Here is an 18,583-nt window from a genome sequence, read left to right on the forward strand (position 1 = left end):
TACTAACATAGGAAATGTTACATCCCAAACTTTCTCCATGTGATTAATACATGTGTTTTTCTGCTACCTTTCCTTCACAACCTGTTAAAACATGTATACTTGTTGACTTGTACAAAGTTGCTTGTTGGCAGAACTGACAAGCCCTGAAGGTACTTCATAAAGGATCATAGTTTTAATGAAATAATAGTATTGTAGTATTACCCTGATCCATGGCTTTGCATTGGTAACACAGTGATAGAATTGTCATACCACATAAAAAGACTAATAACCGAAAATCTAAAGAACCACCTATTGTGCTGAGAGAAAGCATGACCTGACATGAAAAATATGTACAGGTACAAAACTGAAAAACTGAAGCAATACTAACAAAAGGCAACCAGAAATAAGGTAAAAGGCACATTTAAGGAACATTTCAACTCTTGCATTATGTGTAACCCCTTGAAGATGGCGGTTTTAACTCCCCGCTTTCCTATTCCTATAACTGTATTTACATTTTAACCCCATATACTGGGGCCCCACGGGCCGGAAACGCCAGGAAAAATCGCAGCGTTATACAGTAACTGCCCTAGTGGATGGGATGTATGAGAATCCCTTGCCCACTTTGCGGTTAAAATCACAGCACGGACATGTATTTTTATATAACTTTCTGGTAGTTCCAGCCTTTTTGGCATTGTTTTTTAATATAGTAAAATAGCAACGGTCCTATGCACATCCATTGTGATATAGTTATCGCCGCAGAGTAAAACTTTTTTACTTTTGGACATTTGTGCAATAATTCTCTATGGTGTTTATACTGAGACACAGTGAATGGCACTAGTGATGTTTTAAGCCTATTTATTAGGCACTTTTTTATGTTTGGATACAGTAGGGCAGCTCAACTAATGGACCATCAGACAGGTAATGAACTGGAGTCTGTGACAATATAAGGGTATGGTTTCACGCTGAAAGACTTTTCATTATAGTAATATAGCATTCTATTAACATGTGTGTGGACTTAGGATTTAAAGAGCATCTGCCACAAAGTACAAAATGATGTATGGACAATTCGGTGGTTTTTTTTTTTTTTTTTTTTTCAATACATCCACCTGTTCTACAGATATGACATCTGGAAAGTTATATGTAACGCTATGGCTGCAAGTAGCACATTATCGCCCCATGATATCAAAGAGATAACAATGAATACCAGATGGATCCCATTATAGTCAATGGGACCCCTGGGAATCAGTTGTTATCTGTCATTAGATGAACAATCTGTACTGTTAATCTGTTCTTGTGATCCTACAATAGACCAGAAAAATGGATCAATCGAAGCAGAACACACCCTAAATTAGAGGGCAGTAACCTTATAACTTTCTCTGAAATAAAAAAAAAGGTAACCACCCACTTGGAGAATAAGAGCTAATCTACAGATAACCTAAATTGTTCACGGGCACAGGGGCAATTAAGGCCCCTGGCATCTTGGTCAAAGATGACTAGAGCGCCATTTTCCCAGTAGCCCATGGGCGCCACCATTTTGGTCAGGACTGCCAGCATGTTCTGTTGCCATGACAGCCAGGAGACTATTGAAGGATCACATGCCTGTCTGGCATTCATTTGTATCAATAAAGCAGGCTGCCATATAAATGCTAGTATTTTGCAATACTTTGTGATGCATTAGCACTGTAATGTATTGCATTAGTGATCAGACCCCCTAAGGTGTCTAATTAAAGCATATAGATACATATTAAAAAAAAGTCAATTCAGACCCTTTTCCCTAGGACACATACAAAAGTACTTAAATACTGTGAAACAGATACACATTAGGTATCCCTGTGTATGAAAATGCCCAGTCTATAATCGTAGAAAATTATTTTTCCTGTATAGTGAACGCCATAGCAGGGGAAAAAAAAAAATCAAAAGTGCCAAATTGCAGTTTTTTCGCTGTTTCGCCACTGATAAAACATTTTTTAAAAAGTGACCAAAGCAATACAAATTCCCCAAAATGGTATAACTTAAAAGTACACCTGGCCCCACAAAAAAAGACGGGTGTCAGATTATGGCAACTTTAAGAAAAAATTTTATTTTGCAAAGTTTTAGATTTTTGTTAAGGCTAAGGTCTCATGCAGTTCTTCCCACAGCACTTTGAACAGAAAATTCACAGAGTTTTCCTCTACGGACTTTCTGTTACAATTAAGGGAAAACTGCTGGCGTTTCCGTAGATATAATTGACATGATAATACTCATCTATGGACGAGCACTTTGAGGAGAGGGAGGGGGCGTTCCTCCCTGCTCACACTGTATAGCGCGATAGGCGCTGCTGTGGAGAAGGACGTACCTGACAGACTGTCAGCAACGCCCTTCTGACTGTAAAGCGCTACGGTACTGGGACCGATAGCGCTTTACCCGGGGCACAGATCGGAAAAGCCGATAGTGCGCTGAATTCAGCGCGCTGTCGGCTTTCCAGCAGTATATGAAACTGCCTGTGCCCCAAACCATGAAAGGTCCTCTTTCAGTGGAAAAAAGGTAATGCAGCAGAGGGGCAGAATGATAGGTAATTTTTTTATTTTTTTTTTAGAAATTCTTTATTTATAAACACAAAGGAAAAAATTAAACAAAAAGGAAAACAACAAAAGAGAATGAACCAGTTAATAACAGAACATTACAAAGAGGGCCCAGAGAGCAAACAGGGGCCCATAAACCCAAAGCAAAACATGAAACGTAAAGACAGGGCCTCTCTACCAACAACCACATGAGAGAGGCGCCGACTGTGCCAAAAGGCATCCGTGAATTGAAGAAGGGGATAGGAGGGGGGAGACGGAAATGGAAGGAAGGAGGAAGGCAAAGCGGGAGAGTACACAAGGGAGACAAGGGGGACACCGATGAGGCGAAGAAGGAGGAGGGGAGGGGTGCCCCTGAACCACGGCAGCAAACAAGAAGCAGGCCTAGCCCATGACATCTCTGTAAGACTGGGACCCCTGGAAAAGAATCCACGGGGTCCAAGCCCTCAGGAAAGCCTCATGAGCGTCTCGGAGCGACGCCGTGAGGTCCTCCATAGATTGGATATCCTCTACCTTGCGGATCCAGTGGCGAAGAGACGGGGGTTGGGAGACTTCCATAACGCCGGTATACAGGCTCTGGCGGCATTAATCAGATGTCTGATCGCAGATTTACGGTAGGCTCGGCGGGGAACATTAGAAAGGTGGAGAAGAAAACAAGCCGGAGTATTGGGGAGATCAGCCTGGAAGATCTGAGTCGTCAAACGATGAACCCCATTCAAAAAGTCCCTCAAAGCTGAGAAACCCCAAAAGATATGGAGAAGGGTCCCCTCCTCCGAACCACAGCGCCAGCAGAGCGGGGAAGCAGACGGGAAAAACTTGTGCAAGAGGGAAGGGACGTGGTACCACCTGGTAAGGATTTTGTAACCCGCCTCTTGGTATTTACACGCCACAGAGCTCTTATGGGCAAGTTCCAAGATCCTGGAGCAGTCCTCGTCCGAAAAGGAGAGATTAAGATCATTCTCCCATTTAGATAGATAAGCAGGTCTGTGGTCCGGAGAAGGGGAAACCAAAGTGATGTAGAATTCCGACAAGGAGTGGCGAAAAAGACCGGAACCTGTGCAGGCCTTCTCAAAGCTCGTAAGAGGCCTATCAAAGCTCCCGGGATAGCGGAGTGAGGAAAGGAAATGGGAAAGCTTCAATCCTCCCCAGGGACCGAGGGGAGGTAGGCAGAGGTCGGAGTGCAGGTCCGCAAGCATGCGCCACGCCCCATTCACACAAAAATGGGAGGTCCGCACTCGACCAGGCACGAAACGGACCTCCAGAGAGCCCCGCAGGAAATGCTGGATTCCCCAGAACAGGAAAGAGGGGGGAGGGTGAAGGCAGGGGTGAACCTGCTCCTTTCGCCGCCCGAGGCGAAGTACAGAAAGCTGCCCCCCCTGCCGGGAGGAGGGGGCGGAGCGGGGCGTGGCTTAGCGGGGGCGGGGCGTGGTGACTCGAAGGGGCGGGGCTTAGCGCCGTTCGCCAGCAGAGAGCAGGCCCGGAGACTGCCTGAGCTCTGCCTGAGCGTGAGGGGAGGCTGCTGGAGCAGCGCTGCTCCAGTGGCCTCCCCAAACCACCGCTCCGAGCTAAGCCAGTCCAGGACAGCTAGTCCTGGACTGGCTTAGGTTAGCAAAAATGCTGCCCTCCCTGAGGCCCTGGCATAGCGCCGCCTGAAGCGCTCGCTTCAGGTCGCCTCATGGGAGGTGCGGCACTGGGTGAAGGGGAAAGACAAGCCTTACGAAGAAGAGATCTACACACCCTGAGAGTAGGCCCGATCGTGGGATGGGAGTTAAGGAAAGGGGGAATGACCGAATCCAGCCAGGGAAGCAAATGGAGCGGAAGATTCGAAAAGGAATTCTCGAGGGAGACCCACTGTTTGAAGGGGGAGTGGCAGCATCAATCAATCACACGCTGCAAGAGAGCAGCCTCGTAATAACGGCGGCGGTCCGGGAGGCCCAAACCCCCCCCCCATTGTTTCGGGTAATTTGTATATGAATTGTCAAACTGTGACAGAGTACAGATGTCCAGACAGCAAAAAATTGTAATATTGACTATATCTAAGGTCACATAGTATATCAAGGTGGCAAGGAACATTCACAGACTAATGAATGAAGATATGTAACCAAAACTGCCTCTAAATGTGAAAATACTAGATAATAAGGGAAGACCTTACCATGTGAAAACGCGTCCAACGCATATATTACTTGCAAACATCTATGACCTATTAGTTTCACAAATACAGTGATGGATTTTAAAAAATTTTAAATTTAGCTGTTAGGGAACCCTGGAACGGGGACACAAGAGACAGTGAGCCCTAAGCTTATGCCCCCCGCTCTCCCTTCCTATTGCCAGGCCCTATCCTACGTAATAGGCGGCAACCACGAAGATGTTCCCTCCCTTAGTATGTGACACACAAAACGCAGACAAGACGAACAACAACAATGGGAAGTCAACTTAGCCAAGGGTCAGTAACAGTCGGGCAATACAGTACCAAATCGGAGTCCAAAAAGAGAAGTCAGTGAGGAAAAGCCAAAGGTCAAGTATAATAGAGTAATCAGAACAGAGACAGTAAAGAGCAAGTATATGCACGGCAATAACAAGCACTGGTGTGACTGGGAGCCAAGACTATATAGGGAGGAAGAACCCGCCCATGGAGTTGACAGGACGGCAGGCCGTCAATCACAGGGCAAGGTCAGATTAACCATTAGAGGATCAGAACCAACTGAAGGTGAAGGAGATGGGTGTGGTGGGAAATCAATTACCAAAGAAAAGGCATAGGGCAGTGTTCAGACTTCAGTGTGCAAAGAGAAACCAACAGAATAAATTACAACCGAACACATCTCCTGCGCCGCAGCGTGCGGCCGGATGATGACGCCAACGCCCGGATGGGCAAAGATGTTACATTAGCATAATAGAACATTTTGTGTCACCATATTCTGACACCTATAACCTTTTCATATTTACAAGTATGGAGCTGGGTATGGCCTCTTTATATGCAGGACAATATGGCGTTTTTATTGATACCATTTTGGGGAAAGTCTGATTGTTTTACCACTTTTTATTCAATTTATTTTAAGAGGCAAAGTGTTGAAAAAGAAATAAATAAATATTTTAATAGTGTTTATGTTTACTTTTGTTTATTTATTTTTATATGTGATCTATGGAAAGGGGGGTGATTTGAACTTGTATTTTTTATAATTTGAAAACCCTTTTTTTTTTCTTTCTTTTCTTTTACTTTTATGCTCAGACCCCCCTAGGTATCTTGATCCTATTCGTGGTAGGTGCTGGCTGTACAGCCAGGATCTCCCATGTAGGGAGAGAGCTCAGCTCTTTACATTTGGTGATTGGGGCATAAAGGGCCCATGACCCCAGGGGTGAACCTGCCCCTTTCGCCGCCCGAGGCGAAGTGCAGAAAGCCGCCCCCCCCCCGCCGGGGAGGGGCGGAGCGGGGGTGTGGCTTAGCGGATGGGGCGTGGCTTAGTGGATGGGGCGGGGCTTAGCGCCGTTCGCCGGCAGAGAGCAGGCCCGGAAACTGCCTGCGCTCTGCCTGAGCGTGCGGGGAGGCTGCTGGAGCAGCGCTGCTCCAGTGGCCTCCCCAAACCACCGCTCCGTGCTAAGCCAGTCCAGGACAGCTTGTCCTGGACTGGCTTACTTTAGCAAAAATGCCGCCCTCCCTGAGGCCCTGGCATAGTCCTGGACTGGCTTAGGTTAGCAAAAATGCTGCCCTCCCTGAGGCCCTGGCATAGCGCCGCCTGAAGCGCTCGCTTCAGGTCGCCTCATGGGAGGTGCGGCGCTGCATGACCCCCAAAATGTGAGTGTTATCTTTGAGTTTTCAGGAAAAAAAAAGTCTATAGTAGAAAAAGATTTTCATATCTCAATATATAACCTCCCTGATGAAGGGAAGTATGCTATGCTGTATCGTTGAGACACAATATAAAAGGCCCCTTCAAGAAAAGAAAGAGGTTGTGGGTTTTTCAATGAATTCAGTAATATTGTGTTAAGTTTCTGATGTGCCATAACATTTATTTCAGTTACAATATCTCATACTAAATACTTAATTTTGCTTTTAGATGGACTGGAAGGGAAATGACCTCTTTGAGCTGGTTTGCAAACATCTGGTACTGAAAGAAACTTGGTTTTTTGGTTTACAGTATGTAGCAAATGGGGTGGACACATGGCTGAAGCTGGATAAAAAGGTAACTGTACTGAATATCTCTTGTGGGAACACATGATCCCTAATAGTATTGATGTAGTGGGGATTTAGCGAAGACTTGCATCTATCATTTTCTCAGAATACTGGAGGTGAATAATCATTACTATCATACAGTGCATGAGCTTATATAATGGCAAAGATGTATTAAAATGAATGTGAGGGCAGGGGTGCACAATCTTTTCTGCTTTAAGGGTCAGAGTGCAAGGGTATTCCCATCTATGGCCTTCACATATCCAATGGATATGCCATAAACCTCTGAAATAAAAACTGGGGAATTTATTAAGAGTGGAGTTAACTATGCCAATCTTAAGCAATTCCTTTGTCAGGATACGGAGTCGCTGTGGTCTCCTTGCTGCGCGGCGTCTCCCTGGGAGACGTGTTAGGAGTTCTATTGGGTGTGCTTAGGTCATTAAGGGTTAATCTTTTACAGAATCCGATAAGCCTTGTCTAAAAAGGGTTAACAAAGGTCTGTCTGTCCACCCTGACTGAGAGCTCCACTGACGAAACTCCGTACAATAGTCCTCGGCCGTTCTAACTCCCTGAATAGACAACAGATGGGACTCGGCCAAGGCAACTCTATTAGGGTCATCATAAATCTGACCTAATGTTTGAAAAAACTTATTTAATGAATTCCATTCAGGAGCTCCAGCAGGTAGAGCCAAGGCCCAGTCTTGTGGTGACCCTCGTAGAAGCGACACCACCAGCGCCACCTGCTCTGCTTCAGAAGAAAGGAAATTAAAACGAAAAAATAAATGGCAAGATTCCCGAAATGTTCGGAATCTGTCTGGTTTACCGTCAAAACGGTCAGGCAAGAGCATTTTAGGATCCTGACGGGTATTCAATATAGGAAGAACTGGCGTTTGAATAGAAGAACCTGCAGCGGCTGATGCTGGATCAGGCAAAGCATCCAGACGCTGCGAGACTTGGTTAATTAACCCAGCCATGCCCTGCACCTGCCTTGACAGTTCGTCCAGTCGGTCAGTTACGGAGCGTTCGGCATCCATACTAAACCGCCGGGCGGTCTGCCTAGGGTAATGGCCAGCCATTATGTAAGGATTGGAGTCAGGGTCAGGCAGTGCAAAGTGACATAGCTGGGAAAGCAACACTGTGCAACTAATGACAAAAGGGGTCGTAGGCCCTGCAGCTATAACTATGTTGTAATATCTGAGATGAGGCAGACCAATGCACTTCCTAATTGAAGTGCGCCTACCACGACTCCTTACGCTTCTATCCCGGAGGCTAGGATAAGGGAAGAGGAGGCCCTGAAAGTCCTAGGGACTGGAGTCACGGGGGTCACACCTAAACAGAAAGCACAGTGTAACTGCAATGCAAAACAAAAGACTAAACAGCATGGAACCAGGGAGGACCACAAGTCCCAGCAAGACACAGAAGAGAAGGCGAGGTCAGACGAGCAAGAGGTCAAGCCAGGAGATATAATAAAGGTACCGAATCAAAAGACAAGGGATAGTCAAAAATACAAGCCGGGTAAATAACCAAAGAACAGACCGAATACAAACAGACAGGGAAACAGACTGAGCAGGGGGACCAGGAAACCCAAAGTGAATGGCTGGCAAGGATCCATGCCTGGGTGGGGTTTAAATAGCAGCAGAGAACACACCTAATGGCTAATGACATGGAGACTGAGAGCAAGGAAAAGATTAACCCTTAATGACCTAAGCACACCCCAATAGAACTCCTAACACGTCTCCCAGGGAGACGCCGCGCAGCAAGGAGACCGCGGCGACTCCGTACCCTGACATTCTTGCTGTCAAGAGATGTTGTCTGAGTTAGGCCCCTTGCACACGACCATTGGATAGGTCAGTGCGCTCTCCAGGATTTATATATAATATCTAAAATATAATTGTAACTTTGCTATTTTGAACAAAAGTTTTGACTGAATCACGCATTTTGAGCAAGTGTTTTTTTTTTTGCACTATTGACAGCTTTAAGAAAATAAATAAATCTGTGGCCACATGTTACAGGTTATTTAATAATTGCATATATAATAATAGGAAATTTAAATAACTTTACATACAATTTGGCTTTTTTGTATATTCATTACATTTTTTCGCCACTTTGGCTTTTTTTTGTAAGGAAGCATGCCATTGGTATGGCATTTTTTTCAGGCATTTTTCCTTTTGATTTCATTATAGAAAAAAACAGGAAAAATGCAGAGTGAATAAAAACAAGAACAGAAAACGCCTTTAAAAATTCAAAACAAGGTGGTTTTATGGCTTTTTTCTTTCAATTCTATTTTTATTAAAGAGTTTTTTTTTAAAAAAATGCACAAATACAAAAACTAGGAAGTAAACAAAGTGCAAATATGACAGTGGAGAGTCGCCACACAGGGCACTTCGAAAAGTCAAAGGAATTGCAGATCAAACAATCAGATGCAGTACCAAAGGAACTGCAGGGAACACAAGATGGCATGACCGCAAAAATCATCTAAGGGTCCATTCACACTGAGGAAAATGGTGCTTTATTTGGCGCTGAATTTTCCACGCTGAAAAAAAAAGCCTCCCATTGATTTTAATGGGTTTTGCTAGCTTTTATTTCCCCTATTATATATAGGGGAAATAATTGTAATTCCGCAGCTCTTTTTTTTCTGTAACATGTGGATGAGACAAATAAAATCTGCTAATAAATGTGGTTCAAGGCTTGTTGTCTGCTTCTTAGTGTAAACTGAAATGAAATTCTGATGCTTTCAGCAAATCTCACCAATGGTTCATGGCTAGTAAATAGAAGAATAACATTGCTCTTCTTTTCCACTACTAGATTTTACAACAAGATGTTCCGAAGGAAGATCCCTTGAAATTTCGCTTTTTGGCCAAATTCTACCCAGAAAATGTATCTGAAGAGCTGTTTCAGGACATAACTCAGCATCTGTTTTTTCTTCAGGTACTTTATATGTCTTATTGTCATGGAACTACACCATGATATATACTTTTTGATGTGATGTGTTTCTTCTCGACATAGGATGCAATGCCGCATTCTCATTGTGTATAATAATGTCTGAAGTATTGAGGAGACAATATAGCTTAGATATAGTATATGGGCCTAAATCTACACACACATCTGGCAAGAATGGAGAAATGAATGGAGATGCGAACAGACTACCTAACGCACTGGCAAGCTGTGTGCAGTGAAAGCACATGGATCCCCATAGACTATAATGGAGGATTATGTAGATAATCTGTTTTCCCATAGTCCAAACAGCAGCACAACAGATGGGGTATTCCTGCCCCTGCATGCAATTAGGACAGGTGGAACTTTTGCTCAATCAATAACCTCCCCTATAAGAGGTCACCAGACCTTCCCCTCCACGTGTTAATTATAAAGTATAAATTTCCGAAATCCTTCAGAATGTCAAAACAAATCAAATATAGGGAGGGAGCTTTGTGCTGCTGTTTGGACTATGGGAAAACAGATTATCTATATAATCCTCCATTCCCCATACGTCCAACACAGCAGCACAACAGATGGGGAGGTAGCAAGAAAAATCCCCCTAGGGTGGGACTTCCTGACATACTGACGTCAAAACTGAGCGACCAAAGGCAGTCACCTCCTCGCTAAACTTATCTAGTCTGTAATGCCTAACAAAAGTTAGGTGGGAGCTCCAGGTTGCCGCCGCACAGATTTGGTCCAGAGAGACTGCATGCCTCTCTGCACAAGAGGCGGCAACTGCTCGGGTAGAATGAGCCCTCACAAACCCAGGCGGCGATAGTCCCTGGGTATTGAACGCCAGAGAGATGGCTCCCTTGATCCATTGCGCCAAAGTTGTTTTGGATGCTCTACATCCTTTGTATCTACCTGCAAAATTTATTAGCAGGTTCTCCGCCTTCCTGAAGGACCTGGAACGTTCCAGGTAGATCTGCAAGGCCCTCTTCAGATCTAGGGTATGCCACCTCTCCTCCTCTAGAGAGGCAGGGGACGCAAAAAATGTAGGTAAAGTGATTAAATGGTTAATATTTTGTCCTGAAGGGACCTTTGGTATAAATCCCGGAAGGTATCTTAACTGTACCCTGTCTGGGAAAAACAACAGATAGGGTTCAGAGGCTGCCAGCGCCTGCAATTCCCCTGTACGTTTAGCCGAAGTGACGGCTAGCAGAAACGCCACTTTGTATGTAAGAAACTTCAACCCCACATCTTGTAGGGGTTCAAAAGGAGGCCCACAAAGCCCCTGTAGTACCGTGGCTAAGTCCCATTGCGGGACTGGGACCTGAACCGAAGGTCGGAGCCTGGTGGCCCCTTTCAGGAATTGATTTATCAACGGATTCTGAGAGAATCTGATCCCTAGTACGGCTGAGAGGGCAGCTACGTGTACCTTTAGTGTTGCTGGGGTGAGACCCTTCTCCAGCCCATTCTGCATGAACTCCAATATTGACTCTATCGGTGTCAATGGGCGCTGTTTCTCCGCGCACCATTGCTGGTAAATTCTCACGATTCTTAAGTAACTCCGATTTGTAGATTCTGCCCTCGAACAGGCCAAAGTTGTTCTCATGGCCTGTGACAATCTGTCATGTCCGTATAGGGTGCGGTCAACCTCCAGGCTGTCAGGTTGAACCTCTTCAAGTTCTGGCATAGCCGCTTGTTTTGGGTTACCAGGTTGTGAAGAAGTGGAAGCCTCCAGTAATTCCCTCGACTCATCTGTATGAGGTGGGTAAACCATGCCCTCTTCGGCCAGAACGGGATGATGGCAATCACCGACACCTGGTCTTGTCTGATCTTGGCCAATACCTTGAAATCATGGGAAGTGGAGGGAAGATGTATGCCAGCCTGAACCTCCAAGGTATTGATAGGGCATCTACTGCCAAGGGGTTGTCCTCCTGGTAGAGGGAACAGAACCACTCCACCTTGGCATTGTATTGGGTGGCCATCAGATCCACCTCGGGGAGACCCCACATCCGAGTTAGTTGCCAAAACACTTCTTAGTTGAGGGACCACTCGCCTGACACTGCTTCTCCCCTGCTGAGCTGGTCTGCCAGCACGTTCAGGTGTCCCCTTATATGCACCGCATTGAGGTGGCTTAGGTTTCTCTCTGCCCAGGCAAAGATCTGATCCGTCAGTTTGAGAAGAGAGGTGGACCTAGTCCCACCCTGTTTGTTCAAATAAAAGACAACTGTAATGTTGTCTGACCTGATCTTTACCGCCTTGCCGCGAAGCTCCTGGGTGAAGTAAAGCAGGGCTTGATACACTGCCCGCAGTTCGCGCCAGTTTGATGACTGGATCATCTCTGATTGGCTCCATGTCCCTTGTGCCAGGGTCTCCCCCAAATGCGCTCCCCATCCGACAAGGGAGGCATCTGTTGTCAACAGGGTCCAGTTGGACATCCCGTCTTTCAGCTGGGACCACCATCGTAGTGATCGACAGGTACTGATGGTCAACTGGATAGACTTCTTCAGCCCTGAGGGGCTGCGGCTCCAGACCTTGAGGATCTCGCTCTGTAGTGGCCTCATATGCCATAGCGCCCATGGCACTGCATCTGCAGTTGCTGACATTAGACCTAGGACCTTCATTGCGGTTCTTATTTGAACCTTCCGTGTGACCGCCAGATGTTGCACCGCCCGACAAATCTTCTCCTTCCGAGCCTGAGGAAGAGATATCTCCATCCTCTGAGAATCCACAATGAATCCCAGGAACTGGATTGTGGTGGTGGGGACAATTGTTGATTTGCTCCAATTGATCATCCAGCCTAATTCCTCTAGGAAGGTAACTGTGGTCCTTAAGTGGGCAGCGAGAACCTCTGCTGAGTGGGCCTTTAACAGCCAGTCGTCTAGGTACGGTATAATAAACACCCCCTAGAGCCGGAGCGCTGCAACGACCGGAGCCACCACCTTTGTAAAGGTGTGGGGGGCCGAGGAAATCCCGAACGGAAGAGCTGTGAACTGTAGGTGACACAGAGTACCGTTCAGCACAACCGCGATCCTCAAGAACCTCCTGTGTGGCGGAAAAATCGGGACGTGCAAATAGGCGTCCCTTAGATCCAGGGTGACAAAACTGTCTCCCTGCTGCAGAAATGGTATCACAGACCTGATAGTTTCCATCCGGAAACGAGACTTGAGGACATGCTGGTTGAGAGACCGTAGGTCGACCACCATCCTCCATCCCCCTGATGTCTTGGGGACCAAAAACACTGGAGAATACACTCCGGTCGACCATTCTGCCAGAGGAACTGGCTCTAGAGCGCCTTTGTCCAGGTATTCCTGAACGGCGTTCTCTAGAAGGATCTGCTTCTGACCGAATAAAACACGGGTACTTACAAACTTGTCGGGTGGAAGAGACACAAACTTTATTTCGTAGCCCGTCTGCACGAGCTGGAGGACCCATGGGTCCTGAATGAGACGACCTCATGCTGCTGTGAAATGAGCCAGCCGACATCCCACTGGTAAGGGTGATGTGTCTACGCGGGAGGGGAGCCTGGAGGGGTTGGCGTCAGAAGGCGGACTTCTTTTTCTCTTCCCCATGAAAGATGTGTTTACCTGCTCCTCTGCCCTGGGTCCCCGGGCGTCTTTGAAAGGAGCCCCTGGCTCCATATCCTCTGGAGAATCCTCTCCCTCTATATGATGGACCGGGTCTACCTCTGGCATCTTGGGGGAGTGTCTTCCCCTTGCTGTCAGCCATTCCCTCCATAATAACATCCAGCTCCTTCCCAAAGAGCCTACCTGGTTCGTACGGAAGTGCACATAAATTGTACTTGGACGTATTGTCCGCTCTCCAGGGCTTGAGCCACAGTGGGCGTCTTGCGGCAGTCGCCAACGCCATGGATTTTGCTGCAATCTTCACATTGTAGAGCGCCGCCTCTGCTAGATAATCAACAGCCATGGATGTGGAGGTCAGAAACATCAGGAGGTCGTTACGCGGAACGCCTGCGTCAATATCTCTGCGAAGAGACTCTATGTTTCCACGAAGAAACTGGACCACTTCCCCTGTTGAGATTCCTACTGAGGCCTGTGCTGATGCAGCTGTGTATATACGGCGCAGAGAGCCCTCTGCACGCCTATCCATTGCCTCCTGGAGGTTGGAACCATCATCCGATGGCAAGACTGTACGTCTTGACAATTTAGACACGGCCATGTCAACCCTCGGGGGTGGCCCCCAGCGATTAAATTCTGCATCTTCCACCGGAAAGAGAGTACGAAACGTCTTAGAAATCTGAAACGATTTCTCCGGCTTTCTCCACTCCGTCTCCATACATCTTGAGACTGAAGGTTCTACCTTAAATGCCCTTGGGGCTCTTGGATCCCCTTCCTTGCCTCTATCCGGGCACACCAACTTCAATAATTTCGGCATTCTTTCTAATGAGAAAGATGGTCCTGCCCCATCCGACTCCTCATCTGAGGAGATTTCATCCAGGACCTGGAACTCCTCCTCCCTAGGGGAGGGGACAGAGGGGAGCTCCAAGCGTGGTCGTTTGGTTAGGTGGGAGATAGACTCCTTCATCTCCCTCATTGAGTCCTTCACGAACTCCTTCACCCATGACATCGCCTCACCAATCTGCGACTCCACCGGCTGTGAAGACCGGCACTGGCAGCAGCGGGAAAAGTCATAGTCATCCGGCAAGGAGGTCTTGCAATCCCTGCATGGTAAATGCCGGAGCCTAGGCGCCGACCTTCCCCCACGTCCTTAAGATACCGAGGATGAAGAAGACATCTATAAGGGAAAATAACATTTGTTTCAATATGCCTTACCATCACCCCCTTGCTGGAAACCATAGGCCGACCACTACCTTCAAAACTATTACAAGGGCTTTCACTCTCCTCAGTATGTGTCAGCAATCACAAACCACGTCTGCACTGCATCAGGTAACAGTGCAAATGAGTCTTAAATACCTCCCAGAGGGGAGGAAGATCAGGCCCTGCCCCGCCCAGCCAGGTAGGCGGGGAAGGATTCTCTGAACAATAATACTTCCACTTATCCATATTTATATACCTCTTTACCTGCTGTCTTCCGCATGGGGGGGAAACCCCCCCTCCAAACGAACACTCACACGCTTCCCCCGACCCTGCATCACACAGGGGCGGAGGGACACAAGGCCGGAGAGAGGGAGAGCGCACTGCGCATGCGCCTCCCCACTGCCGATAACAAGCTGACCGGCGTGCGCGCACGCGCCTAGGAAACCCCCCGGTCAGACGTACAAACAAGTCCAGCGAGCTCACGGAGGGAACCCACACTCGCCGGCAGAGAGGACAACGTCCTTACAGAGCTAAGTAACCATACTATAATCGCAGGGGGAGAGGACACCGCCTCCCCCCCCCCACCTGTCCCTGTCCGCAGGACAGAAAAAAACACGTGGAGGGGGAGGTCTGGTGACCTCTTATAGGGGAGGTTATTGATTGAGCAAAAGTTCCACCTGTCCTAATTGCGTGCAGGGGCAGGAATACCCTATCTGTTGTGCTGCTGTGTTGGACGTATGGGGAATGGGGTCTGTGTGCTTTCCGCGCGACATCCGCACTGAACATGCAAACAGAAAAGTACTTCACAATCTATTTTTCTGTCCGCATGACTCGTGCGGAGATCTCACAGAGAGTGCACAGACCTCATTATAGTCTATGGGGTCCGTGTGCTTTCACTGCACACCGCTTGCCAGTGCGTTCGGTAGTCCGTTTGGGGGGGGTACCAATGCAGATTCCCTGAAAGGATTACCAAATGCAGATGTTAACAAACCCTTAATTGCCTAAAAGCCCCAGAGGAAGTAAGCGATCACAGTCTTCCTGAAGAACCACTTTAACCATCTTCTTCCACAATTTAGATCTGGAATGAAAATGAATATGGCTTACTGCTTGGCCTGAAATGAGACACATTTATGAATCACATAAAAAGAAGAAAACATTGCAGCTCTATGTCACCCAAGTCAGTAAATTATCTGGCTGAAACAAAAAACATTAGCTAAAATGACACTTTATGAATTCATATATTTCAATCACTTTGTATTATTGGCTTACAGTTGATTTAGAAATGTAGCATTGCAATAATACAAAATTCATTATTCTCATTCCCAGAAAAGGAAACAAGTTAACAGATTGGGACTTGTTCTAAGTGGGAGTGTATCATCTTAATGCTGGAAGCAAAAAACTTGTCCAGACACAGAAGGATATTAGGCAAAGAACAAAGTTTGTTTTTGACAGTCATACAGGATGTCAGTTTGATGTCTTAGCATTTACCATATATCTTACAGTATCTATCTATCTATCTATCTATCTATCTATCTATCTATCTATCTATCTATGGTATCTATATCATCTCTATCAGTGCCAGCAGTGTGTTCTCTATAAACTGTGATACCAGCACTACACACCTAAAAGCCATGCCATCTGCGAGCTTTCCATTAACATAAGGCTCAGCAACATTTGCCCCATAAGCAGTGTTCGCAGAATGTAGCAGTAAGGGTCCATTCACACGGAGGAAAATAGTGAGGAATTTGTTGTGGAATTTCAGCGCTGAAAAAAAAAGCATCTCAGGCCACACGGTGGCTCAGTGGTTAGCACTGTAGCCTTGCAACGCTGGGTCCTAGTGTTCAAATCCTGCAAGGGGTAAAAAACCATCTGCAAGGAGTTTGTATGTTCTCCCCATGTTTGCATGGATTTCCATCCCATATTCCAAAAGGACATACTGATAGGGAAAAAAAATGTACATTGTGAGCTCTATGTGGGGCTCCCAATCTACATAAAAAAAGCATCTCATTGACTTCAAATGGGTTCCTTTTTCTGCTAGCAGAAGAATGAACCCATTGAAGTCAAAGGGAGGCTTTTTTTCAGCGCTGAAATTCCACATCAAATTCCTCACCATTTTCCTCTGTGTGATTGGACCCTAAAATCTGTAAGTGTCTAGGACAGTCATCCTTTGTACTCAGAAGCCCAATTGGCTGAGGTTCTACTTAGTTCTAATTCTTTTTGTCATATATTTGTATAGCATCTCAGAGCCTGATCCTATTCACTTTACACAGCCATATTGTTAAAGGTACTCTGTCACTAGACAGTGATTTATACAGCTCCCACTGAACACAGTAATAAATTACTATGCTGTGAGGATATATATCCAGCTAAAAGTGGAGCTGCTGCAAGATGACCTGGTGCAAACCTACCTTTTTGCCTGTGGTAAAGGCCCTAGCAGTGAGCTCTCTCTTGTAGTGGCAATACATTTTTATTATATAACTTGTTCTTTTCTCCTGAATGTCTTAAAGGGGTTTTTCCAAGCACTAAAAACAATTATAACACCAAATATGCCTCTGTAATCTCAGCCTATGACTTTTTGAAACTGAGACAGGATGCGTAAACCATGACGTAATTAACTGCCAAGGGCAACAGAAGATAGTTTGCTGTTTAGACATTTTCATAAATGTGCCCCATTGTACTCCTTGTAGGGTTATAAGGGGATAAAGAATATCTGAGGCTTTTGTGCTGCTTATGTTTCCAGATAAAGATAGTCAGTTTATGGCTTTGCAAAAATGTACTGTTACGTCCTTGCAGACAAGATAATGTAGCTGCGGGAAGTGAGAAGCAGCCATACTCCCCATAGAGAAGGCAGGGATGGTTTATTAAAGGGGTTTTCCCATTTTCTTTCTCATCAAATTTGCTTGCTTCTTCTCAATTCCTGTATTCTTCCACAAGCTGGTGGGCATCAACGACTGTTTGATAAACAGTAAGGAAAATGGACTGGCCACACGGGGGACAGGTATAAAAACCAGCGCTTACCCAAGGAATTGAACATGGAAGTCAACTTTAATCAGCACGATGCGTTTAGGGCATTTGAAGCCCTTTCTCAAGTACAATATCAATGCTATCTCGGTGGACAAAGAACAGGATGTTCAATTCCTTGGGTGAGCACTGGTTTTTATACCTGTCCCCCGTGTGGCCGGTCCATTTTCCTTACTTGTTCAGACGTCCTTGAGACGATGACTAGCAGTTGCCCTCTTGTGCCATATTGGTGTTTTGCTTAAGACATCTATCGGTTGTTGTGTCCCACACAACCATACCAGGTGAGCAGTCACCTGTTTTTTCTTTAATAAATATCCCTCTGTAACCCGAGGATATTACACCAGGAATGGCTCGGTGCCGTGTTCTTTCTTTTTTGTTTGATAAACAGGACGCTATGAAGTACCTTACTAGATATAGACATTTCCTTTACCATGAAAAATTATCAGTACTAGAAATGAAATATAAATGCAGGTCAAATAATATTCACAGTAAACGTATATTACATTACACAGATGTGGAGAGAAAAATGTGCTGCAGAGAAGAGAATATCCTCGGAGTATACTCAGTGTTATCTTTGTGTTTATGTACAGAGATAGTGCAAGCTGTCCGAGCCATTATCAGCAAACTGCAATTAACTGACCTGATTGTTCTGACCGCAGAGCAGCAATAGAACTCAGCCTTCTCCTCCAAACCTTTGTTATCAGAGATACTGTATGCTGCGTAAACAATGGGAGGAATAATATCACATAGCAGGCACGTGAAGCAGCATTGCTAAAGCTATGTATTTAGGAAAACTCTTGAATTTACATACGCTAATAGTATAGATAGGATCCTTGAGATGGGACTACCCCTTTACCCCTGTGGTATATACTCAGAGGGTCTATTCCTCCTGCAGCTGGGGTTATTGAGTTTTCCTATACGGACTTTCTATGAAAAGTGCTGTGGGAAAAATAGCATACACCAAAAACCTAAAAATGTGTCCAGCCATGAATCAGAGAAAATGGTTGATTTTATGATTATCTTGTGTATATTTTATCTAATGGATGAATTGATCAGATATAGCAAGGTTCTGAGGATTGGGAGAGTCCTATATAGACTGGATATGGTGTATGAACATAGTGTAATTACCTTTTAATGAATGTATCTGTATCCATTATATG

General features: G+C 45.8%; 1 protein-coding gene across 1 annotated transcript in view; it reads left to right on the top strand.

The window, feature by feature from the left end:
* The window catches only part of LOC142195302 (merlin-like), a 48,301-nt gene that overhangs the window by 6,873 nt on the left and 22,845 nt on the right, over positions 1-18,583 (top strand). Inside the window, exons 3-4 of the mRNA XM_075264948.1 lie at positions 6,587-6,712; positions 9,505-9,627. Coding sequence (XP_075121049.1) covers positions 6,587-6,712; positions 9,505-9,627 — 249 coding nt within the window. The remainder of the gene's footprint in view (positions 1-6,586; positions 6,713-9,504; positions 9,628-18,583) is intronic.

The sequence above is a fragment of the Leptodactylus fuscus genome, chromosome 2, assembly GCF_031893055.1.
Source record: "Leptodactylus fuscus isolate aLepFus1 chromosome 2, aLepFus1.hap2, whole genome shotgun sequence".
NCBI lineage: Eukaryota > Metazoa > Chordata > Amphibia > Anura > Leptodactylidae > Leptodactylus > Leptodactylus fuscus.